Source organism: Thamnophis elegans, chromosome 2 (assembly GCF_009769535.1).
Source record: "Thamnophis elegans isolate rThaEle1 chromosome 2, rThaEle1.pri, whole genome shotgun sequence".
Taxonomy (NCBI): Eukaryota; Metazoa; Chordata; class Lepidosauria; order Squamata; family Colubridae; genus Thamnophis; species Thamnophis elegans.
Genome location: NC_045542.1, coordinates 49,902,351 through 49,929,142, shown reverse-complemented (window position 1 = coordinate 49,929,142; position 26,792 = coordinate 49,902,351). Strand labels below are relative to the sequence as shown.

Below are 26,792 nucleotides of genomic sequence, written 5' to 3'. Positions count from 1 at the left end.
TAATACTACCAGCTTAGTGTATTGTGTGAATCCAGATGGTTAACTTACAATACAATATTCCTTGCTAACCCCCAAAAAATTATTAATTCAGCAAACCAAAGTTAAAGCACTGACTAGGATGATACACAAACACAGCCTAAGCATCAGGATAAAATTTAACTCACATTTAAAGTCTCTTACTTCGTTTATAATTTTGTGACAATTTCCTACCCTGCCACTATTGTTCTTACTTCCTCCTATTACTGTTCTTACTTTCTCCTACATGGTGCCTCATCTTGTTGGTTTTGATCACTGATGATACTACTTATGCTTATAATTGAATAGGTGCAGTATCTTCAAGACAGATACATGCAAATCCATTCTTTTTCGGATACCATGAGTTCTCTGGTTATTCTAATGAAGTTTGAGGCAATTTGTCATGTGCCATGACAACTGTGGGAGGAAAGGACCCTTCCTTATGTGGAAGTATAAGTGGGGGGAGGGGGTCTACACTTGCAAGTGCTTTCCCTCCATAAATTCTTGAAAATCCTATAGAAAAACCTTCCCAAAAACATAAAAGACACCCAGTTTATACTTGAGTATCGTGTGGCTTTCCCCTAACTACATGGCTGCTGTCCCAAACTATTCTCCCATCTGTATCTTCTCCTATAACAAGCAATTTGCTGAAGCTTTATGAATATGCAATCATTGCTGGTTTCAACATCTTATCTGAAGCAACGTCAAAGATCAGAAGTAAATATTTTCTCTGGATGAACCAAGAAAAAAAACTGTGCTTCTATAAAGAAATTCCTCTTCTGAAACCTTGAGAACACTAATGTACAACAATTTCTCCTCAATGGATGGACTGTAAAAGAACTTTATGATGGAGAAGAAACCAAGTCACCTATTTAAATGAAAGGCTAAAGGATACAATTCTACACAAAGCTTACCAGGTACTGCAACAAAAAACTTAACAGCATCACGATGCCCATGGAAACAAAGTTGTGCGTGTGCCATTGAACAATAAGGAATAAAGGTTCCAGGGGTCACTTTGTCACTGTTTTCATCTCCATACACACGTATTACATTGCCAGGACGGTTGCCAGAGCTTGCTGCTGCTTTGTTAGCTACAACGAGAGAAATAAAACATTTTCCAGTGAAAGGGCAAGTTGTAAAAAATAAATTAAGGAACCTTGTGATATCCAATCTAGAAGCTAAAGCAAACTCAGGTAAATAAAATAAAAAGGGCAACAAAATGCCAATTCAAGGCAAAGCTAGAAAGAAATAAAAGATAGCATGCTTAGTTGTTGGAAGTACCTCCAGAAAAAAAAATGGAGAAGCTTGCTAGTCGAGCATAACCACACATTTTGCTATTTCAAAGGTCTATGTTCAGGATGAACAATGTTGAATAGGTTGTTTCAAACTCCCTAAAACAACTATGTGTAAAACAGAAATATTCAAAATATTAACCAAAGGGTTTTTTTTTAATTTTAGAAGAGGAATTCTTAGGGCAACCATGCTAATTTGTTGTAGCAAATATCAGAGTAGTTTAAATACATTTACTCTACTATCTTTCTGCGAATAAACACAGCTTCTTTTAAAAAGAAGCCTTCCTTGGAAGTTACAAATCTTGGATTTCTTAAAGTCAACAGTACAATTATAGGGATGAGGAAGAGAAAAGAAGAATGTTGTTGGCCGATTCATTTTTCAAATACTATGTTCCTCTGCCAATTTTTTTAACTTACAATTTTTGCCCTTTTTTCATGCTAGACAGACAGAACTATCTCCATTTTGAAGAGTGCTAGAAGAAAGAAAGAAAGAAATGTGATATGCAACCAAAGAAAAATGGTGTGGATTAATGACAGGTACAATGTTATGGTGTCACAAATGATACTGGAAGAAAAACAAGAAGCCAGCATGAAAAGTTCAGCTGCAACAAAATATGAGGCCACTAAACTGTTGAGTAGGATTGGTGGTCATTCAGCAAACATAAAATACTGCAATGCAGGTAACTCCAAGTGGAAATTCAGCTTAGGAACAGGGAGGGGGGTGAATTTTAGAGACGTGGGAACAGCCTTCAACGGGCTATTAGAGAAGCCTGAGAATACAGGGTAGGTTCAGGATCAGCACTTACCCCTCAGCCCCAGTAAACGTCCCTGGTGGAGGATTACAGCTAAAGTAAGAAAGGAGGAGAGGGGAAAATGGGTAGGTGCGACAGCAAAGGAGAAGGATTATTCAGAACCCACAATTTGTGTTCTGCTGTTTGAAAAGAGCTTCATGGGTGAGCTCCTACTAGCAAAGGCACAGTAAGGTTACTAGAACAAACACACCGTTTCTTTGTAGGAAAGAATATGGGCAAAACAAATAGCAAAATATTAATATTACCCTTGCTTTATTGCTACAGCTACTGGCTACCTACTGTTATACTGTCATTCCCCTTTCCCTCTTTCTTTTTAAACACATGGTAAGGTAGAGAGAGGGGCCACAAATTCAGTCTCTAACCCTCCAAAATTTTGGGCATGGCCCCAAGACTATCAAAAAATGTCACTAAATAGTATGTGTTAATATGTCAGAAAAGGGGAAGTATTAGGTACATGACTAGAGAATATGATGATTCGGGGTTTTTTTTAAATTTCAAATGTAATCAAAAGTAAATTAGATGGCCTTTTTATTTTAGTCCCAGCTACTAATGGTCTGGACAGAACCACCATCAAAAGCCAAATGTACCTCTTAGTTAAGAAACACTGTGCATGGCCCCCTCCCCACACCTCAAGAATAAAAAAACCTATCCATTTCTTGGGGGGGGGGGACACACCCAGATAGTGAGCACTATCTGTCAAATGTTAATTTGCCTGTTGGTCAAGCAGGATCCAGAGTATCCAGCTTGTTAAACCAGCAGTGAAAAGATAGCTTTTTGGAGATAAGTACTTACCTAGTTATATGTTGTTCCAACAACGCTTTCATAGTACCTCTTAAAGGAGGATACTAAAAATTTGTGCCTTATGGAAAACTGGCGGTGAAGAGTTGCTTTTTTTCCAGATTACAAGCCATTTCTAGAGAGCGTAATAAAGGAGGGCATGCAAGCCCCAATAGGAATAATTTCTTTCTTTATTTATTTTTGTTGAATTTGAAAAATAATTTTCACTGTTTAAATATATGCATTATTTGAAGTATTTGTGTTTATTGAAGACACATAAGCCAAACCAAACATTTAATGAATGATCAATGAATGGTACAGCATGGAAAACAAATGCATATGGTACTCAAGCAATTAATATGAAAAAGGTTCATTATTAAATTTCTTTAAAAGGAATATTTACTATATAGCAATGCTCTATAATGATCTTTCACCTCTCTCTCTAAATTGCAGACAGTAATATAGAAAAACTTCTATTTGATATCAGTATTAATAAATCTGGTTGATTCCCAATGTGGAAACCCTAAACAGAAGAATTTGGATGAAAAGACTATGGGCTTTCAATGCAATTGCAGAAAACTAACAATTTAAATAAAATAGAATTTCATAACTATATGTACACCATTCATGCATTCCACACAAAAAAGTAAATAAAAATATAGAATTCATTAAAATTAAAGTGTTGCTCAGAACAAAAGCTATCCCACCCCCCTATTTTTTCCAGCTGCATTATGGGGTTGGAAGAGCAACAGGGAAAGAGACAGCTGCAAAGTCTATCCAACTAAAAAGAAGAGAAGGAAACAAAGTGAATATTAAAGTAGTGGGCTAGAGAAGAGAGGTTGTGAAAAGAAATCGAACTGCAACAAAGTTGTTAAATAAGTGTTCCTTATAACCATTTATTTGTATTTTTTTTTAAAAAAAACTCCTTTAATGCATTTAATCTTAACATATTTGGTCTCATGCTATCTCTTAAGGCAATTTTAATATCTATTCTTTCTGAATTGAAGATCGTGGCTCTTAATTATCAAATCAACAGAGAAGAACTGAGGTCCTCCTACACATATTTTACCCAGAACAAGGCCACATTTCAGCACTATTAACATGCAGAAAATTCCAGTTGCCAGACCTTATGCTCCCACAAGCAAAATTCTTATGTATTTGATTTTTGCCACATCTTTATTACTTTATAAGTGTCTCAAGACAGTGAACATAGTAATATTCCTTCTTCCTCCAATTTTCCACACACATAACCCTGGGAGGTGGGTTGGGCTGCGAGAGAGAGTCACTGGCCCAACATCTGCCAGTCAGCTTTCATAGTTTTTTTCCTCTCGGTTCAACTGTCTTGTGTTCTAAAACTGCATGAATTTCTGTCCCAACATTAAGTCCTTACCAAGTTTTAGTTTTAATAAGTTAAGTTGCCTGGCAGAGAAGAAACTTGAAAAATCTCTGTACAGTCCCAATTGACTGACTGATCGATTTTTTTACAGTTTACGTGATGATGCAATCTGAAGATCCTGAGAGCTTATAAAATAGATTACACATCATTGGAAAAACGCTGAATATTGGTCCTATATTTCACACTTGGTTTAAAATTGCTGGCAATCTTGGGTACCCTGCTCATTCTTATAAACTTACTTTCTGTTAATGGTATTGAGATGATGACTCCATTTCCTGTCCCAACCCACAAACGATTGCAAGATACCATCAGAGCTGTGATTCTCACAAATGAAAACCCCAGTTTTCCTGTACCTGAAAGAAGCATGCAGCATTCATTAAAACATCAAAAAAAATCTTCAGAGATCTATGAAATGTTTACATCTAGCTCCTTGTTTTGTAAACAACAACAAGAAAACCAGCTTTGAAAACTCTTTAAATAACAAAGAAATCAAAAAACCCTGTAGAGTCTAAAACCAGTTTCTCAGTTGCTATTTTGAAAACAGAAGAATTGCATTCACAAAGGAGAAAGAGATCCGATACAATCTTCTACTGACTGTTTTTTTTTTCTTCAACTTGCCAGTCCTAGCACCACCACCACCATCAATGCTGTTCATGGACTCACTGATCCTGCAGAATATCTTTCAGGGAACAGCACGAAGGGCAGCAAGAAATCAAATATGGCAAGCTCAAATGTAGTTACATAGTTCAACCTTTCCCAACCTGCCCTGTTTCCGATCTGGAAGGACTATGCTGATTCAGAATATAAGAGTTATCAGTACTGTAGCTGAATATTCTAGAGCAGTGATGGCTAACCTTTTTGTCCAGGGGTGCCGAAATCACACACGCAACAGCATGCACGTGTGTGCCCACATCGATATTGCAATGAGCCCTACCACCCTGCGCATGCACGTGACACCCCTCCCCGGCAGCCCGTTTTGGCAGGCCTCCCTGAAGCCTCCTGAAACCAAAAATGGGGTGCCCGGGGGAGGAGGGCGCACACGCACACCCCGCCCTGCGTATGCGTGTGCAACCCCATGCATGCATGCAAGACCGCCCCACGCATCTTTCACATGCGCAGCAGAGCCCCAAAAATCAGTTGGCCAGTGGGAGGTGTGCGCGCATGTGCCGTGGAGCTGAGCTGGCCGACAGCTCGATTGCCAGCAGAGAGGGCTCTACATGCCACCTGTGGCAGGCGTGCCATAGGTTCACCATCATGGTTCTAGAGTAAATGGTACAGATGTTGCAGTTGCTGGGATTACAGTATATTACATAGTATCTGCTGTGCATGTGCACACCTGCACCTGTATGCATATACCTGAAAGCAAATATATACCATAGTAAGAAACCTTTTTCTTGAATTCATTGTAAACTTCTTTACATAGAAGTATAAAATGTATGTACAGTGTATATTGTTTGTTTTCAAATAAAATTATATATTTTTCCTTTTCCAAGGTAAAATGTCCAAGTTTCCCTTTTCTCTATTTTTTTTAATTAGAGATTTCTTCATCTCAAAAAGATAAAGTTTTCTTTTACTTCTTGCAAGGTGATGCTATTGTCAGTGTCCCGCCTAGTATTCTTTCTATATTGAAACATGTATCCATAATTTGGAGGATACTTTTTAAAACACTTAAAATATTATCTACCCAAGGAATTTACTTCATCCAAAACAACAACAACCTCTCCTCCAAGGCATGGGACTTACCTAGCATTTTGCTTACATAAGGCTCAATGTCAACATCTTGTAGGTGCTGGTAAGTGTGTGCATGGTAAAGCCGGAGGGTTGAATCTAAACGAATGGATACCCACACTCCATCTCCCACCCATGCCAGCTGTCTCACTTGGCTCTCCTTCCTTGGATGTGCATCAAATGATTTCTAAAAGAAAATTATGGCTCAGTTATACTTTTTAACAAAAAAAAATTCTCCACACTCCTATTTTCCCTTTAAAATACACTCAAGTGTCTAAGAATCTTCCTTAAATAATAACACATGAACACATACATTTTTCCTCTCTCCCTCTCTTTATATTGTGAAAAGATTTTCAATGCAAGCCTTCTCATCCCTTGATTAGTATCTATTGTGCTATCTTGTGAGTTCTGAAAATGCTATTTTTAAAATGCTCATGCTAATGTCTCATTTTGTTCCATATGTTTGGCCTTCAGTGATATTTTCTCTATACTGAATATACTCATTTCCTTTTAAACTTCCCCTTTTCTATGTTAGTTCTCATTTGGTGCTCTCGTCTATGGAGATTCTCAGTCATCCAGGTCATGGTTGTCCCAAACATGCTTTTTCAAGCGGCAACTGGATTTTCTTGTTTTTCTTTGAAGACGTTTCATTCCTCATCCAAGAAACTTCTTCTGCTCTGACTAGATGGTGAGGAATGGAAGGTGGTCTCAACAACTCACCTGAGGACACAGATAAATCTCCAAGTGGCCTCAACCACTCTCTAAAAAGAATGCAATGGACCAGCTGTTTGCAAGAAATATAATCCTTCCATTCCCCCATCATTCAGTCAAAGCTGAAGAAGCTTCTTGGATGAGAAATAAAATGTCTTCAAAAAAAAACAAGAAAGTCCAGTTGTCTCTTGAAAAAGCACCTTTGAAATTTGGTGTGTCCTCTCTTCCTCTCATCATGATAAGATCAAAGGGTTTAGAACAGGTAAAGCTGACTGTTACAGGGAGGAGCAATGGAACTTTGCTATCCTTAAAGCAGCAGGATCATAATCAGGATCGAACATGTATTTCCAGTTTCAATATCACTACTGGATCACTGTTCTGTGTTTATTACTCCTCAAGACAGACCTACAGTTGTGAGTATGGGCAACATATATCAATGTAGAAGACACTGAAAAGTAGAAGAGAAAACCAGATTCCTATTCCTTTTTTTAAAATGAAAAAATTATCATTTGATATTGGAGGAAAAAAAGAATCAAGGAACAAGGTATAAATAAGGAAATGTTAATTTTTTTTTTGTTTCATAAGTTTATGTTTTGTCCCATTACAAATCAGGCACTGTGCCAAAACATCCAGAGATGGGCTTCAAAAAGGAATATTTAAAAATCTTCTCCAAGCAGAGAGAGATTATTATTTAATAATCATTATTTAAAATTGTTTTAAGTGAGAAGGCTTCTGGATATCAAGTAGTAATAAAATTGAAGGAATGTGGTCTATGGAAAGGGATGTACTAAGAGTTAAGGAGCAAATATAGAGAAGGAATCTCTGCTATACCTGGAACAGTACACAAGCCAGTGTAAACACTGAAGGAGGAACACTTTTCATGCTAAAGGACCTTTACTGAATAAGCTGCATAAATATGTAAAGAGGTTAATTGGGGCCCTTAGCTTCAAGCAATATAGTGGCTGTTTATTCAGTGTTTTTCCTGGTTCTCTGATTAAGTAGCAAAGAGATCAATCCAGTCTGAGGGGAAAAAAATGTTTTCACTTGCCTCTATTTTCATTGCTTTCGGCTGAACCACATAGATTTTATTTCTGTACCCACACCAGACTTTATCGTGCACAACAGTCATACATCGGATTGAATGATGAGGCCGGCCAAGATCTAAGAGATGGTAATTTGTCAAATCCCATTGTCCATCTATAAAGAAAGAAACAGTTAAGGAAGTCAGAAAAACTCATTTACAAAAATATATATGAATAGGTATTATATATTCACATACTTCTAATTTTAATACTTTTAGATGCAACTGTATTTTAAAATCACATAATTGGTGAATGAGATGATGGCAACAGCTATATTATATTCCCCACACACATACACACACACAAAAACCTCAACACACATATTTTTTAAAGATAGCTCCTATTCTCATGGCTTTCCATAAGCCATGAGACTCATTTAAAAATATTGTTCATTTGGAAGACTTGGGAGATTGGAGCTATATAGAACTCCCAGTTTCAAGAATGTTATATCAAGTATAATTTTTTAAACTGCATTTGTTTTGTGTTTTATTGCATGGGACATTGATAACTGTTGTTTTTATATACCACTGAGAGCCACCATGACTGAATTGCTTTATAGACTGTATTTATAAATAAATATGCAATGAATGAAGTACTGAAGTAAAACGTTATTGGTTATAGGACTTCAAATTACAAAGTGAACAGATCATCTCTGAAAATACACAAGGTTTCTAATGCATACATCTTTCAGAATCAGATTAATAGTGTAAAATACATGATAGTCTAATATATTGGAATAAAGCACTTACCAACTCCTCTATGAAATATTGCTAAGGTTCCATCAGCTAGTGCAACTAGTACTATTCCTTTTACATGTCTAAATAAAAGAAATGTGTCGAAGTTATATTTACTACAGTAAACAGCAGTAGACTGTTTATTGATTCTATTCAACTTGCATTTACACACTCAGATACAGTTAAGCTTCTTCTCCCTTAAATACTATGCTGTAGGAATCCATAAGGCATGCCATCTGTAAAAGACATATGAATATTGGGGAAGGCGTCTCTCTATAAAAATTGTATCAACAACTAGCTAACATACTGAGTCAAATGTACTCAAAGGGCCTTCAGTTTCTGAAATATGTTTATTGGTCAAACTTATGAGAACTTTGATCCAGTATTTAAAGAGGAGGAAAGTTTTCATGTTCTACATTTTATACTCTTGGCCTTCCAGAAAGGCCTAAAAACATGGATCTGATGCTTAAGCCTGAGATCCCAGTAAAAGGCTGTTACTTTGGGAGTAGTTGACAAGATAGAGATGATTTTCACCCCCAGGCTGCTCATCATCTTGGGTTTTAATTTTTAATCTTTTTATTGTAATTTTAATTGATTTTTAGCACTTTTTAAATTTTTTATTATATTGTAAGCTGGCCATAGTTGCTGTATTAGTGAGATAAGTGGCATGGATATTTAATTAATTAATTAATTAATTAATTAATGGTGGGCAACTGTAGCAGTAAACTAATATTGATAGAAGGGGCAAATCTTAGGGACAAGATAAGGCAATGAATTAAACACCAGCAACTTTGTTGTGTACATAAAGGGTGCATATAAACAGGTGTTTATATGAGTGCAGTCTCATCCTGAAATTATATAGCTTTTACAATAGAACATTTGCTCAACCAGGAAGAAGACAAATAAACCTAAAATGTCTATGTGCAGTGTAGGATCACTCAGCATAGAGGAGACATTTAATCTCTCACATCATCATGTCAGAAAATATGGCTGAGAATTTTTTTAAAATTTCTTGAATAGGCATCTTCTCCAACAATTAAATATATCCAGGATTGATCTTTATTAATATATTCATGATCAAAAGCACACCTCTTTGTCACTTATTACCACCTCAATATTTATTTTCTTAAAAATAAAAATGTAAGCAGTTAAACAAAAATGCATATTCTAAAAGTAATTTTCACTCCACATGAATTAATTTTAAATTACGGAAGTGCAAATTAATTTGTAACTACTTACACTATACTGAGAATTGAATCTTTAAGTTTAATTGCATGAACACATTTTCTCCACTGAGCCACTGAAGAATGAACATATAAACTGCAACAATAAAATTAAAATAAGTTAGAAATTCAATATCCTGATGCCCATGTTAACATTGAAGAACAGCAGTATCACTTAGTGGTAGTTTTAAAAAATTACAATAGTAGAAGAGAGGATGTAATTAACTTAAACATTACTTCTCTACAGAAATGTTTCTCAACTTTAAGACACATGGACCTCAACTCCCAGAGTTCCCTAGCCAGCATGGTTCAAATATGGAGTCTCTAGTTGTCTTGGGGCTGAAGGGATAGGTTTGTCTAAAAACTCTTACAGGACCAAAGCCTCCATTTTGTTGGTGATACATATTAGTTCAATAAAACCAAAGCAGTGATGAACATAATAGGAGCACCCTCTACCTAATCCTTAGTTCAACCAGACTGTATACTGTGTATCTATTTTGTCCAATTCAATTGGTTTAGTCCCTAATCAGGAAAGACTGCAGTGTTCACTTTTCTTTTTAGGTTTGGAATTCATATTTCCTCAGACACACTTTTTCCAGAAGCAAAGGAAAAAAGAAAGCAAGACATGTTTATTTTACAAAGTGGAAAATTGTTAAAGTGTATGTGTTAAAGGAGAGGAAGAAGCTAGCTCTGTTCTGAGCAAAAAACAGGGAAGGACTTGGGATGAACAACAATCTATCACTGAAATACAGAATACATGATTTGCGACTTTCCTAGTTGATGACAGAATGATTGCTTTCTTCTGACTGCCTTTCTCCTTCTGCCTTCACATCAGTGCACAGGCTAGTCTACATTTTCTTTTTCCTTCTTTCTCAATAAGAACCACAGCATAAATAGTAACACTTATCTAAATCTTATTTCCAAGCATCAGCTTTAATTAGTTGAGTCTCACATCATAAGCAGACCAATGAATGACTAGGGATAAGCTCCAATTAGTATCCATTAACTGAAAACCTCATCTGAAATTAGAATTTGTAACAAATAGTTAAAAATAGGTATTTGGCAATGGTATAAAACTTCAAATTCAAAATGTCTCTAAAGTCAAAACATCTGGTTTGATACCATTCCAACCTTTTCTGAGAGAGAGAAAACTGTTTTGAGCTTCCCAAATTGTCCAGTCACCAATTTCAAACTTAAACTCTGTGTAACACCAATATTTAGTATTCTTACTCTAAAAATATTACTATTAGCAAAAGTACAAAAAAGGCTTACCATCCGTTCTGTGCTCCCAGCCACATAGTAGGTAAAAGGCTACTCATTTTTTGCGCTTCTTCCCTCACAAGATCCTGCTCATTTGGTAATTCAGCAACATCTTTAAACAATTCAGACTCACTGCTCAAAAGGGAAGAAAAAGTCAAAAAATAAAAAGCATGAAAAAAAAATTCCTGGAATCTAAAAGAATTCTATAGAACATTAAGTCAAATGTTTGTGTTTTGAGGTAATTAACTCTATGGAGAGTTAAATGAATTCTTATAACTACCATCTGATGTAATATTTTTAACAGTTCCTCTGAAAATTCTCATTCCAGAAACTTAATTTGTAGCATGAATATGTTTTTAAACCAGGGTCTTATAGTTTTTTCCCCTATCACCACAAAACAGCTACTGTACATCAGCCATCATCAATATTTGACAAAGGGACTATGCTTAAGAGAAACACTAGCAGTTGACAACAAATCAAATACAATTGAGCTTCCAGTCCTAAAATTACAGAACTGTCACCAATGGTTTCTATTTATTTTGTAAAAAATGCAATCTCTGGTATAGAATGGGGATACTAGGAAGTGAACTCCAGTTTGCTATTTTCCTAGTTCAAAATGCCCCCTTTCCCAAACTACCAATTATTCAACATCCTACAAAAGTGTAAGTTATTGCAATGAAAAATACACATTATGTAGGGGGCAAGGAACAATCTGAAAACAGTATGTTTTTCTGACTACCCTAATATCTTTGAGCTCGGCTGTAGTGCAGGAAAAATAGTGATTTTAGTGAAATAGCGCGAGTGATAGTGGGCGCACCGCGGTTCGCCCACATTACACCCATCCTCCGCGAGCTGCACTGGCTACCTGTCGATCTCCGGGTGCGCTTCAGGGTATTGATGACCACCTTTAAAGCACTCCATGGTAGTGGATCTGGGTACTTGAGAGACCGCCTTCTGCCGATTACCTCCCTCCGACCGATTAGATCGCACAGACTGGGCCTCCTCCGGATCCCATCTGCCAGTCAATGTCGACTGGCGACTACACGGAGGAGAGCCTTTTCTGTTGCAGCTCCAACCCTGTGGAACGATCTCCCCGTCGAGATTCGTACCCTCACCACCATCCAGACCTTCCGCACGGCCCTTAAGATCTGGCTCTCCCAGCAGGCCTGGGGATAGGTTCTTAATTTACCCGCCCGAGTGTTGACTGTTGAATGCAAGTTGTGTTTTATTATTTTATTTTGTTCACTCACTGTTTGTCTTTTGGTATTGCACCCCTTTCCCTGATTGTAAGCCGCCCTGAGTCCCCTCAGGGAGAAGGACGGCCTATAAATCTTAATAAAATGTCTCAAAAAAATGTCTCAAAAAAAATGCTGGTTGTTCTGACAAACAATCTTCTGAGGAAGCATAACAAGAAAAATATATCCTTACATGTGCTCCTTGATTATTATTTTTAACGCCATTGATCTTGGTATCTAAGAGGGCTGAAAATTAGTAGCCCAGCTCCGAAAACAGGTTTCAGTCATGGTACTGGGGAAGTTACCACATAGCCTTCTTTCCCCCAATGGTGTGCTACATCTACATGTTGGAAGCAATCATCTCAAGAGAGTGACTTGGTGCATGTTTACATGGAGAATAGGCAAGTCTAGTGAAACTCTTGCATTCATTCCTGCTTGGACTGAACTGCAGCCTGGCTAAAGCTGCATTCAGAAAACCCAAGGGTCTGGGTTTTCAATCAGAAAGAAAGGACTCTTCCTGTTCTTCATGGAGTTGTTTTTCCCTGCCCCTTGGGGCGCTCTTTTGTCCCTCTACTGTATAACACAGCTCAGCACAATTTGGAATACAGAATTGAAATTTCCCATATTACAAATCAATGGTGCCAGGTTTTCAGAACTATTAAATAGCTTTCGTATCAGGGTTGGGTTCCTGCTGGCGTTAGTACCAGATCGGTGCCCGTAAAATTTTCTATGCTTAACATTAAAAAGGAGAGGGGGAAATTACATTTTTTCAATGAAGATTGTTCTGCGCATGTGCTGAACAGAAAATCAAGATGGCGCTGCTGAGGATAGAACCGGTTTGGTCATGTGTCCGGCTGAGTTATTACCTATTCAGCCAAACCTGTTCGAACCAGTACGAATGGACCTCTGTTTCGTATGATTTTAAAACTTTCCAACACATTTAATAAAGAATGGTTATTGCCTGTCCCATAATGGAAAATGTAACTTTGAAGGTACATTAATGAATAAGCTTTGGTGAGGACCCAGATTGTTGGGGGCAATATGCTGACTCTGTAAACTGCTTCGAGAGGACTGTAAAGCACTGTGAAGCGGTATGAAGTCTAAGTACTATTGCTATTGGTCATATCCAATGGCAGTCTCCTTTTTCTAAATATTATTACCATGATGAACCAAGTCCTTGGGAGGAAGGTAATGCTTAAAACAATGAATGTGCTGTTAAACTATATACCTCCTTGGTATTTTACAGTATTGGAAAATATCATTCTACAGGATCAAGATTTAATTTGTTGATAAATTTGTAGCAATTTTTTGTTTAAACATATGCATCAATTTGTATAAAGATGTGATTAGTATTTTAGTACTATTAGGAAAAGGCATACTTTATATAGCTATTTTTAATTTTTTAATAATGATGTCAGCTTATCAAGTTTTTTAATTTAAACTTTTATTTAGTTTTGTTTGAATTGCTCAATCTACAATAACAAGTTTTGCATTTTATTTCTACCCTTATTTATTGGGTTTATAAAGTCACTAAAACTTATATTAAAAGCTAGCCAATGATAATGAGTGTGCATTTCCAGCTACAAGTGATACATTAATTATGTCCTTTTTGGAATACCAAAACTGGTTAAAACTGATCATTTCTTATTCAAATTATTGTAGCATATTCAATGTGAGATAAGCAGAAAATAACAGCCAGGCTTCTATCAAAAGCTTAACACACCAATTCTAGCCAATGTACTCTAGCCCCCATTAGATAGCAGAGTTAAATTCACGTTGCTTATTATTACACATAAATAAATAAATAAAAAGCTTGGGCTCTGCTTATTGGAAATGGCTTTCCTCGTATGCAGTTTTCTGGAAGCTATGATCTTCATTTGGGCTATCTGAAGAATGCTTGAAAGCTGGAAAAGACAGAAGGAAAGAGAAGACGAGAGCCAGCAGCATGGTGGATAGACTTAATTACAAGACAATAAGTGCACCATTGGAAGACCCGGAAGATCTGGAAGAACAAGTTAGGGATAGATCATCATAAAATCTATCTATGAAGTTGCTACAAAATGATAGTAACTAGATGACATGTAATCAATCAATGAACTTTGATAAGAAGTCTTCTTCCGCACATAATGTCTCACCAGGTGGAGGCCTAGCTTAACTGAAAACTACTAGGACCAGGGCATTCTCAGTGGTAGCCCTGGCCCTGTGGAATTTTCATCTGTTTTAATTGATATTTTGAAACAAGCACAAAAGGAGCTGTTAATGATTTACAAGTTACATCATGAGTATGCATACATTAGAACACAGGTGGCAAACTCGCGGCATCACATTGGCATCACGTGACGTTTTGTGACATTTCCATTCATGGAGCTGGGGCGGGCATGGCCTGCATGTGACGCATCCGGCCCACGGGCCATCAATAGCTAACTGAACTTCATAGAAGGAGGACAGCACAGGTACACTGGTAACCATTGCCAAAACTTAAGGAAACTTTCTCAAAAAAGAAGAAAATTTTTTGAGGGACAGTGATTCTTCATCCAGGTTGTTATAACTGTGGATGTCCAGCTTCTGCCACTGTTTTTTTCAGATGAGTGGGCATCTGAAAAAGATCCTGTTATCAGAAGAAAGTTTAACAGACATTAGGGCATGAATTATATTTGTATGCCAACAGGATATGCTCAGAGAGCAGATTTTACAAATGTTAAGAAAATCATTTTCCAAGTCAGAGCCATTGTATAAATGGTCTGAATGTGTCACAGATCAGGGATTTTAAGAACAGATGTAACTCTCATAAGAATAATTGGTATATACGAAGACTTCAATAAAAGGCATGTGAAAGAATAACTTGATGTGGGAGTGTGTGGATAAAGACCATCTTTCAGCCTCTGCAAAAATTGGTGGCAATATTGAGAATTTCCATTTTAATGTGCTCAGTTGCGGGCACTGATCCAGTCCAGTCTGAAGAAAGACAAGCACCTGAGGAACCAAGATGCAGAGGGACCAAATCCTCTTTGTCCTGCTCCAAATGCAAAAGGACTGTAGACATTCCAGGAAGCAAACAATAACCTCTAAGATGACTACTGGCCTAATCCACTGGCATAATTCTGGATTAAGCATGGCTCCATCAATCACTGGTAGAGGAAGAATCTGGAAGAATCCTCAGATTTCTTATCTTTTATGGGAATTGAGGATAATTCGATTATCCCAAAGGACATTGTATGATATTCCAAGTCTATCCTGCTATTATCAAACAATCATGGGATAAATGAGAAGATCAGCCATCTACACTTTGGAAAACTGGTACTTAAAAAGCACAAGTGTCATCAGAAAACTCTAAGGGGAAAAGGAAGCTGTTGGCCTCTAGAGACGCTGGAGTGATCAGAAAGTATAGAATGAAGATAAAAGTAGAAGAGGGGTTCCTGTGACAACTTGTGTACCAGATTGGGGGATTGTCGTCTTCTCTACTGTTAAGGACACAAACAAAGATGGTCTTGGCTACAGAAGTTAGAGAGAAGAGTACCCCAAGCTAGATATCTTCCTCCATTGAATAAAACAAGCATGCTGAAATGCACCATGCAATTGGGTCTACTGGTTCTTCCCATCAGGAGACACAGCAGAACTAGGAAGGCTTATCTCATGTTAACTGAAATCTCTGCTTGCTATAAGACAAGAATTAAAACTCATATACAAATCATGACTTCAGATTCCAATTTGTTAGGGGAAAAAATGGTTGGGATCCTGGTACATGAATAACATTAAAGAAAAAATAGACAGCAAGAAGAAGGAATTTAAATAAATACATACCAGCATTCCTGACCATTCATATAAAGCAAGTATTTCATCTTGCTACTTTTGTTTCTGACTCTAAATAATATGTAAAGACTGCCAAAGATTCTCTCATTGCAAAAGGATACGTTAAGCCTGAAGTATTGAAATAACCAATTCAGATGTGTTTTGTATTTTTATATTATTTCATTTGTATTTATTTTATTTTTATTATTTTGTATTGAAAGCAGCACAATATTATTTATTAAGATGGTGTGTGTGTGTGTGTGTGTGTGTGTGTGTGTGTTTATTCTAAATGAATAATATTGGAAGTTATGCTAATGCCATGCTTACCTGTGCCATTTAAAATCTGAGTGCTGCAACTACGTGAATCACAGAATAATTTACTTATTTCCTTATTTGCTTGGGCTTAAATGTCACTGTAATTTATGGAGAAGATTACAAAACCCTTTCCAGTAAGAGAATTGCAAAGAGTACATTAAAATGGCAAAAGAAACAACAAGACCAAGCAACAAATTACAAGTGCAGTGAACTTTATGCCAAGGAATACACCAATGCATACTAAAGCAGGGGACCTCCTTTTCCCCAATAATGTTTCACTCCAAATTCTTTGGAACAGTCAGGGTTTGATAACTTTCTGAAAGTTAATAGAGAAGAATGTAGTCTAATTAAGGAATGGGGAATCCAGTTCCAAAGAATTGAGATTGAGAAAGTTTGTCCTACTTGCCCCACCACCAATTCATGCAGATGACATTTATTTGAAGAGATCCAAAGGCAGACCACTCTTCCAGATTTTATTGGATGGGGAGAAACCATCCAATAAGTATTTCCAACCATCGCTTCATATTGCTAGTACAAAATAGGCATACCTAGACTGGAAAGCCGGAGAACCTTCCACAGTATCTTGGACTCCCAAAGGATCTGTGAAGACATGCTCTGTGTAAACGCCACTTTGCGCAATATCTGCTACTTCTTCTCCCAAGCCAGCACTGACTTCTGTTGCTTCAGTAGCTTCCTCTGCTGTCTGAATATGCTCATCTACTGCATCATTTTCAGCTGAAACATCTGAGTAAATTTTTCAATTATAGGTGAACTTGAATGATCATTCAGCTCCCTGCTGTTATGAAGCATGCATGACTTTAAGTATATTAATTAGTAATTCCTCTTCAGTTCCTTCAAACACTCCCTTCTGCTTTCTCCACTAAGAAGCTGTACTTAAATTAAGATACAGGAAGCCTGATAGTGAGAAGTGAGGAATTCACCCATCTTATCGACTTGCTATGTAACATCAGTGTATACATTCTTGATCCTGGCCCTCAAAATAACATATTGCACCCACAAACTGAAATGGATTAAAAATATGACACTACTCCAAGAGGTTATACATTTAGATTCTTCCCAATTGAACGTAGCCTTCTTTGTGAACTTAGTAGTGAACATAGAATTATTTCATCATTATATACAACCTATTTTAATTTTCCAGTTCATTGGTGACTGTCCTTATTTTTTTAATTTAATTTATACACCCTATTCAGTTCAAGCAAATATTTAAGGCAGCTATTTATTAATAGAATCTATTTTTTCCTTCCAAGCTGAACCACACTAAAAGACACTGATAATCAGTCCTAATATAATTCACCCAGAAACAAAGGACAAGCTACCTCAATATAAAGGCTTTTTTGAAGGCAATGCTTAATACGGTTAGCATTTTGTGAAGGTACTTTTATGCGCACTCTCATCCCCGTCTTTCCTTTTTCCACTCAACTAGGAATCATAAATTGTTAAAACTAACCATTGATCACTGTTGTCTTTAAATTTAAAAACAATTATTTTGGGAACTAAGACAATTTTAAATTATTACTGAGGAACCAAGAATTACAGCTTGGGTGTTGCAATAAAATTCAAGTCCCATTCAGTCACACACTTCTTGAAATACTAAAAAAAAGCATGGAGAAATGTATTTATTCCACCCAATAAAGTTGAACTGCTTTTTCCACATTCATTGAAGTTAGCATAATTTCTGAAATACAGAACGTCCTATCTACAGCTTGCAGTATAAAGCCAGGCTAAGATTAATTGAAAATAGGAATTAAAGTTTTGGTTTGTCTTTTTACTGTTGCAGGAGTATCAAGCCTAAGGCTTAAGCACATAACAATAAATGCCGATATCAGCATCAGTATACAGGTAGTCTTTGACCTATCACAGATCGTTTAGGGACCATTCAAAGTTATGACAACACTGAAAAAAAGTGTCTTATGACCGTTTTTCACACTTATGACCATTGCCGCATCCTCATGGTCACATGTTCAAAATTCAGAAGCTTGGCAAAAGCTCATATTTATTACTATTGCAGTGTCTCCAGGTCAAGTGATCACTTTTTATGACCTTCTGGCAAGTCAATAGGAAAACAGATTCACTTAACAACTGTGCTACTAACTTAACAACTGCACTGGTTCATTTAACAATGGTGGCAAGAAAGATTGTAAAATGGGGCAAAACTCAATAAGTGTTTCACTTAGCAACAGAAACTCTGGGCTCAATTGTGGTCATAGGTCGAGGACTACCTGTATATCAGAATTATATCTAATATAATAGTAAGTAAAGAGGACATATGGAAATGACATTGTCCTCTCCATCCCAACCTCTGCTTGGAGATTAAAATGTAACTGGTTTGTACGATTAATGTGTTGTGATATTAATGTAAATGCATCTTAGAATATTATAAAACAGTATCTTTTCCTGCATTTTCTAAAAGAATGAGATTTCCCTCTTCAGCTAGAAATGTCAGGGGCAGTTAGAAATAAAATTGTCTTGTGGAATGAATATAATGCTAAATAATAATGTATTTGTTTTCTTAGTTGCACTTAGTTACTATGTTTTAGAAGCTGAGTAGGAAGAGACCTCCTACTTGACTAGCAGCGTTGTCAGTTTGATTGGGAAATCAAAACTAAAATCCTGGAGGATGGCAACCATTTCCATATTGTTGCTGAGGACACTACATCATTATACCTACAAGTTCGTAGGAGCTTAACCCAACATAAAGGAGAGTTAACCTCTTTTTTACCGAATTTTTTATACCTGGCTGTTTGTTTGTCTCAGGCAAAGCAGCATTGGAACTGTGGGTAGCAGCAGAACTTGTAATGCCTTCAGCTGTACATCCAACTACTGTGATTCCTCCCAACAGACTGTCTGCTTCTGCTGAACTATTGCTATTTATGCTGCCACTCAAGGATGACTTATCCACTACCCCAGAGTCTGGTTCCTGTGATCCTTCTTCTCCTGTAGGGTAGTCAGTCTCTCGAGCCCCTGAAAGAAAATTTTACATTTGTCAGGTTGATTATCATTATTGTCCAACAGAAGGGAATACTTCAGGGTTGAATGTGGAGTCCTAGATACTCTCTGAGAGATAAACCACATTTACATGCCATACAAAAGAAAGAACAAAGCTAAAAAACATCACATCATTTCCATCAGCCAATACCAGATAAACAGGGATTAATATCAGACAAACTATCAAGTAGAAAACAATACTCTAATAAAAAAAATTACCAAAGAGAAAAACCATACTCCAACCAACATTAGTAAGCTATATAAACAGGGAGCAAACCCATTAGCACTGACTAGGCTACCTACTTGGGTAACGAAACATCTACAGACAACAAGCTGAAAGAACACCTAGAATTCTACAAAAGAAAATATTTGTAGCTCAGGGTTGAAATAAGGGGTTCTTGGTGCTCTCAGATCTTAGCTGTTTTCTTTCAGACTAGCACTGATGATGTTATCTAGTTTGGGTAGTGAAACATCTGCACCTAGAATTCTCTACGCCAATCCCTACAAGTTTTAATATGTGAACTACTAAACAAAATTTGTCAGAATCTAGAATAATAAACTCCTCCAGCAGAGAAATACTCAAGAAGAGGCCTGGGCATTAAGAAAAAATAGTATTTAATGTTCTAATATAAATGTACAAAGCCTCTTATTTAACCTGCAAAAATATACAGGAGTGCTATTCACCTTAAACTAGAATAAAAGAGAAAACCCAAAGATCCTCTATAATCTCACTAAAGTTTACTCAAACTCCACTTCTGTATAGGAACACCATTAGGAGTAAACCATAAAAGCAAAGTCTGTTGTGGTAAATTAAAATGAAAAGATATTTATTATGGCATCTGTTTTCATTGTCTGCTGCACATGAAATCTTGGTCCTGCCTATGCTGGGTCCTTGAGAAAGACTCAATAGATGCCAAATGCTAAATCCAGTCTTAACATCAGGCTGACTGTGCAACAGGTTTGTTCCATATACAAACACATAATCAGCAGCAAGGATGAAATTATACAACTATAAGCACACACTCCAAATCATACATCAATATAATCATCATCTCTGGACTATCTTCAGGGTCCCACCAGATGACATTCTTTCATAGAAGAGCCCCATAGCTGATCTCTCCTGCCAGATCTGATGGGTAAAGTAAATAAAATGGAGGAGAAATGGTGCCCCAAATAACTTGGTACCATGTCATGTAGGGCTTTATAAAGAACTACCAGTACCTTGATTTGAACCTCAAAATATACTGGCAAAAAACATAAATCAAGGAGCAGAGGTATAACATGCTCTTAGAATTCAAAACTGCCTACACTTCAGCATTTTTATTATTTAATTAATTATTAATTTGACACTACATATTTTAATCATATCACCAATGCCAATAGGTTACGATCAACTACTTTGATTGATGCAGCTACTTCAAAGTCATTTTAGAAAATTAAAGTATTTTAATTAATGAGTTTTTAAAGGCCATTGCTTATAATTCCACAATTCATACAAACTCCTCACCACTTACAATTTTACTCCTATTCCCATCACAAAAGTCAACAATGTACATGTACTCCTATCTGAGAATGAACCTTCCACCTGCCAGATAAAGTAGCATAAATAAATTAAGTACTTAATACAGTTATTGGTTCTTAGAAATAACTTGTTGTTTTTACCAGAACTCAAGTCTTCGAAATACAGTATTCAGAATAGATTTTGTGTTTATAAAATCTCAAGACTTTTTCAAATAGATTTTACATATTTTTCCTGAGCCACAACAGAAACGGTTGGCTTCTCTAACAGAATTTAGCCACCTAAGATTTTTGCAATTTACCAAGTTAGTTATATATTATGTAGGCACTTCTAACAGTCAAAACTATCCAAGAGAAAGATTAATAGCTAATTTGCAAATGTTGTTTGAGAATGACTCTACTCTTTAGCTGAATTTAACCAAAGCTGGTATATCTAGCTTTGTTGAAACAAGTGGGAAAAGAATCCTTATTAACTTAAAACAGTTGTTACCCTGTGTCTCTTACCTGGCACACTAGCTATACAAAGCACATGCGAATTGCAAACAATGAAACTGTCTAGGATGTTTCCTGGCTGGTTAGCATCTACAATGATAACTTTTGTAGCAGAATGGGTACTGGTACAGATCCAAACAAGGCTTGATAGTTCTTCTCGGTTTCTCAGTTCTTTTTGCTGGTCCTGTATAGGGAAAATCAAGAACAATAATTTTAAACAAACAATTGTATCACACATGATGTGTTGTAAAGTGTGCAATAACAACCTCTGTTTTATGATGAGAGAGCAGTAACACCCGGTTGCCAGATACATATTTGAAATATGCATCTGAATTAAGAAGGTGTTAATAAGATGCAATAAATGGAGTTGGATACCCAATAAATTTAAATAAATAATAACATTACTGTATAGCTACTTACATAATCCTCGCCTCAAATGTGTACTTTCCTGAGACTACACCGCAGCTCTGTGAGCCCAGGAAAAGATACAACTTATTTAAGACAGTGACAGTAAGTGCTTGAGTGCACTTACTTCCCCTCTCAAACACTTTTTCTTTTCGATTTTCATTAGCTGCATATTTCTAATGAGTGAATAATCCCTGCAATAATCAGAAATACATGCTCATTGCCAAATTTTGATCACATGACCGTGGGGATGCTGTGACAGACATAAGGGAGAGGATCGATTCCCCCCCTCCCCCCGTGCTGTTGTAATTCTGAATGGTCGCTAAACGAATGGTGGTAAGCAAAGGACTACCTTTAATAGCTTAGCAGGCAACGCAGGAAGTGTTTTTTAATAGTTTGCGGCAGCTTGCAAATAAGGAAGAGAGATGCAAATGCCACAGTAGATTAATAGTTCCCTTTTGAAATGTATCAGGTGGTTTACTGGGTGTGTTTGGTTGCAGAGAGTGTGTGGAATACTCCTTAGTTACCCAGAATGAGCAAAAGCCTGGAAGCATGACTAGTTTTCAAAGAGGAAGATTTGACAGGGAACAATTTCCTAGCTACCAGAGAGACCCAAATTCATTTCTCCCCATATAAGAACTTCAATGACAGGAGAGGGAGTTAAAGAGACTGATCCCCAGATCAGTCTCCAACTGTAATTCCAACTGTAATTCAGTCTCTTTAACTAACCAAAGAGATGACTTAGATTACTTCCCTCCCAATAAATCCAATGGAAGGCAATATGTTTTTGTTTGTCATGAAAGAAAAAAAAAATAGTGGGAGAGAAAAAATGCTCCTACTCTTTAACGTCTTTTCTGGCAAGCTTTTCTGAAATAATGATTCAACTGCCTGCTATGTAAAGCAAACTGTCAGGGGGAAAGAATCAGGACCATTCATAAGGTTGTAGCCTAGAAGATTTATTCAAGCCTATATCAAGAATCCAGTCAACTAAAGTTCAACATTAAATTGACGCCATATAAGGGTCAACGGTATTCAGGAGAGGTTGGGCTTGGAGTGCTTGTGGGAATCCACAAACTGATGATGCACTTAACTCTGCCCCCCAGCTCTGCATCCCTTTTCTCCTACACAAACACATTTCAAATTCAGGACTACGAACTAAAATATTGTCAACTACAACACAAAGCAGAAACTATTTGCACTTTAAATCTACCTCTAGCATTACCTTGAGTTCTTGATCCAATCTATCCAAGCTATTTTGAGACGCACTTCTCGGTTTGCCGCTGTCCACGTCTGTAGCTGCAATATCATTGTAGAAGACACTGGCACCAACTACTGAACCACCATCCCGTGTCTTCCCTCCAGATAAGTTCGCTCCTACAGCACACCATAGCTTTAATGACAAGAGAGCTTGATAAATATTTTATCAAATTAAGCTTTAGGAAATGCAATAAGATAACAATGTTTTAAGTACAGTCTGTAACTGAATTTAATAATCAGTACCCTCATCCATCATAAGATCATGAATCATGTACCTTGACTACAAGCCAACCTGACATTTAGAAACAATCGCTATAATCCAGGGCCATCATGGATCCAATAACCAGGCATTGAGGGTAGAAACAAGGGCCAGGCAAGTTGGACCATTTTCAAATAACATACCCAATATCTCTAAGTACATCCTCCCCTCCCCACCATCATTTATGTCTAAGGAATAAAGGAAAATGTAATACTGATTTGATATGAGATTGCCTGCCATACTTATTTCGGTCCATTACTGTCAGGATGTTTCGGTCCACTCTCTCAATCCCAACTCAGATCATGCAAGGGTTTAATGGACCTCCACACCCACCTGACACATAACAAATCAGCTCACCCCTCACAGGTTATCCAACAATCCCCCAGCCAATTTGGCATTTATTTACAGTATATGAGAGGAGACAAAGAAAACAAAAACTCATCTACCTTCATGGAGGTATCCTTTTCATCAAGTGGTCTCAGATAAACAGGCACAGGCAAATTCCTCATCCTGCTGTCACCCTGAGCACCACCATTTATAATCTAAAGAATGAAAGAAAAGGTAACACTGATTTTGATATGAGGGTACAAGCCAACAGTGAGTTAATCCAGGAAGACAAGAATTCTGACTGCATTTCTTCCTATCAGACCCTTAAAACACAAAGAAGAAGAGATTGATATGGGAAGTTTTCTGCTACAAATATGAAAGTCTATTCCTGACCAATTACAGTAGCTTAAATTTAGAAGCTTTTATCTCAGAAAAGCAGAAACAATTCAGTGACCAATTCCAACTCTCTGGTGTGAACAGGCATTCTGAAGAGAAATATGCATAAATTAATTTAAGTCTTGGTAAATTAAAGATTTACAGTACACTTTTTCCAAAGGCCTTCACGCTGAGATCGGGTGACCAAAACTGTAGTAGTTACTAAAAAATACTTGATATAATCCGCAAATATAACTCAAGAACCATGCCTTAGCGATGTTTCAAACAGCTATTCTACTTTACTACTCTTATAGTTTCAATGTCTTTCTGCCTGATGTAACTTCCAGAAGAAGCCCTTATCATCCTTAGTTCTTAGTGTCACAATTGGAGACTTGGGTAAGGCCATGAGGGAGGACTATTGTAAACTCCCAAATAGCAGCATACAATGTAAGGTAGATTAATATGTGACTCGTTTTAGAAAATTCTTCAGGTATAGGTAATTGTGGTTTTAACACATCTGAATTATAATGAAACCATATATATAATACCCATGGGCTTCAAAGCCTAGATTAAGGACAGCATGTTTAAGCTAAAGGAAATCTTTGAAGACCATCTAGGAATTATTCCGTGCTTGCTGAATTCTAATGAAGCATTTTCAATAACCTCTTTAATATATTTAGCATATTCCAATGTTATGAGGATATGACTTTCAAATGCCAAAAGGCTAGGCACAAGTATTTTGAATCTCAGCAGACCCTAGGCGCCAGATGATTCATGAGTCTATTTCCCCCATGTGAAAGATCTCTGACAGATTTTATAGCCCATAGGAATCTTCTAAAATTACATTCATTCATTTAGCTCTGAGCATCAGCGTATATGTTCAAAGTATATACAGGCCTCTTTGATCTCTGTTGAATACTTTGAGGGAAACATATACGTCTTGTGATTTGCTGGGCTATAATGAAATCTAGGTTTTGGTAGCTAAAGCATCTCTAGGAAATCAGGAGTGGTTGAGCAGTTAAACATTTAAATTCCTAGGTAAATTATTAATGGATTTGGAAAGTTAGTGATCACCTTGAGCCATTTATTGATGTACAAGCGATTACTGGAAATATTGCCTCTGCCTACCCAGTACCCATTACTATCATGTGTTATGTTTCATGCTGGAAGCAGTAATACCTGGGAGACTTTTGTAAAGGAAGTTGGGAGAGGGGGAAATAACACAATTTAAACCTTAAAACAGAGTTTTGTCCTTACCCATTCTCACTGCCAGAGGCTACTGTAATAGAGAATGAAGTTATGCTTATGGAAAACTGCCCACAGAAACAATCTAACTTAACTACTATAGCAGAGATATCAGTCTCTAAATAAACTGAAGCAGACAAAACGGATGCACCTACATTGTTCAAATGAGACTTCCAAAAACGTTCAAATGTATTTGTGGGAAATGTTTATCCAACTTATGGGCATTTTCCTTTTGTTAGCTTTTAAATCAGAACACAAAGAACTTTATCTCCCAAACCCCTCTGCCTAATTCTTTCTAATTAGGTGTACCTCTTGGTGGACAGAAAAGCCCAGTGTTTCTAAATAATCTATCCCACTGTATTGAAAAATAAAAACAGTTACAACTACTTGCATACAACTATCCAAGTTAAATCAAGTTATTTTCTAAAGCATTAAACCACGCCCAAGCCTTATGACTACAATAACATCCCTAATTAGATTTTTAACAGCAATCAAAGGTCTCTTGTCAAGATTTCCCCTTGTGAAGGAAGTATGGAATGGTGATGCTGAAATTACTATGGCAATATTGACAGGAATCAATGCCCTAATCCCGTCATTTCTGAAGCAGCAAGAATTCCAAACAAGACAAAAGAAGTGTTAACCACAACGGTAGCAAACATCAGACCAAGCGCACTACGCCAACATTCTGCATATTCACCTCTTTTTCTTTTGACCTTCTTTCACATTTCTATAATATCTATCACATGTTGACAGAGTTAGCCTTCTTTCTCAAGGCAGCAATAAAGTGCTATTACTCAATGCAGGAGTTGGCAGAAAAAGACAATACCTTTAAATAATAACTGCACTTTGACTCTCTAATCTGTTTGGCAATAAAGAAAAATGGGTGTCATGGCCACTTTGATAACCTACAGGGAAGGAGGACAGAGGTTAGTGGGAAATATTTCCTTCAGTGCCAAGCAACTGGCAGCACAAGATCCATATGTCATATGCCCTCAGTTCCCTGATCCCACAGAATCATCACTCCTTGGACAGAAGAAAGGGCTCAAAGGGAAACAAGCTACAGAGCTATTATGAAATAGATCAACATCTGTATGGTACAGTTATCCACTCCACTTTGCTACAGAAGTGCTACAGTTACTAAATGGCAGCAGGGAAAGATTTCTACAGTTGTTCAGCAGTATTCCAGAAGACGGTTGGACATGAATCAAGAAGATCCTCATGGCCAAAATGTTGCAGAGAATAGAAACCTTAACATCAGACCTGTCAGCTGATTACAGTCCAACAGGCCACGGACCTCCGAAGGCTCCTTAGAATAACAGCCTAGGCCAGGGCAGTCAAACTCCCAGCCAACGGCCCAGATGCGTCATACGCTGGCTACACTTACGCCTGGTTTAGCAAAGGGTGTGAAAGTCCTGATATGTCACGTGACGCTGCCGTGATGACGTGAGTTTGGCACCCCTAGCCTGGCTATCCTGCATTGCACTAAAAAGAAACAATTATTTCAGGCAGGCAGGCAGGCAGGCAGGCAGACAAGAC

General features: G+C 37.1%; 1 protein-coding gene across 4 annotated transcripts in view; it reads right to left on the bottom strand.

The window, feature by feature from the left end:
- SPAG9 (sperm associated antigen 9) overlaps window positions 1-26,792 on the bottom strand; it is a 112,773-nt gene that overhangs the window by 8,335 nt on the left and 77,646 nt on the right. For 2 of the 4 annotated variants that reach the window (XM_032208833.1, XM_032208836.1), the window contains 13 exons: window positions 23,756-23,851; window positions 23,016-23,183; window positions 21,401-21,572; window positions 19,127-19,354; window positions 16,918-17,113; window positions 11,043-11,162; window positions 9,787-9,867; window positions 8,563-8,630; window positions 7,780-7,928; window positions 6,036-6,207; window positions 4,532-4,645; window positions 2,114-2,152; window positions 930-1,106 (listed from right to left, as the gene is read on the bottom strand). In XM_032208833.1, the coding sequence (XP_032064724.1) occupies window positions 930-1,106; window positions 2,114-2,152; window positions 4,532-4,645; window positions 6,036-6,207; window positions 7,780-7,928; window positions 8,563-8,630; window positions 9,787-9,867; window positions 11,043-11,162; window positions 16,918-17,113; window positions 19,127-19,354; window positions 21,401-21,572; window positions 23,016-23,183; window positions 23,756-23,851 (1,780 nt within the window). The remainder of the gene's footprint in view (window positions 1-929; window positions 1,107-2,113; window positions 2,153-4,531; window positions 4,646-6,035; window positions 6,208-7,779; window positions 7,929-8,562; window positions 8,631-9,786; window positions 9,868-11,042; window positions 11,163-16,917; window positions 17,114-19,126; window positions 19,355-21,400; window positions 21,573-23,015; window positions 23,184-23,755; window positions 23,852-26,792) is intronic. The other 2 variants (XM_032208835.1, XM_032208834.1) reach the window with 2 other exon arrangements.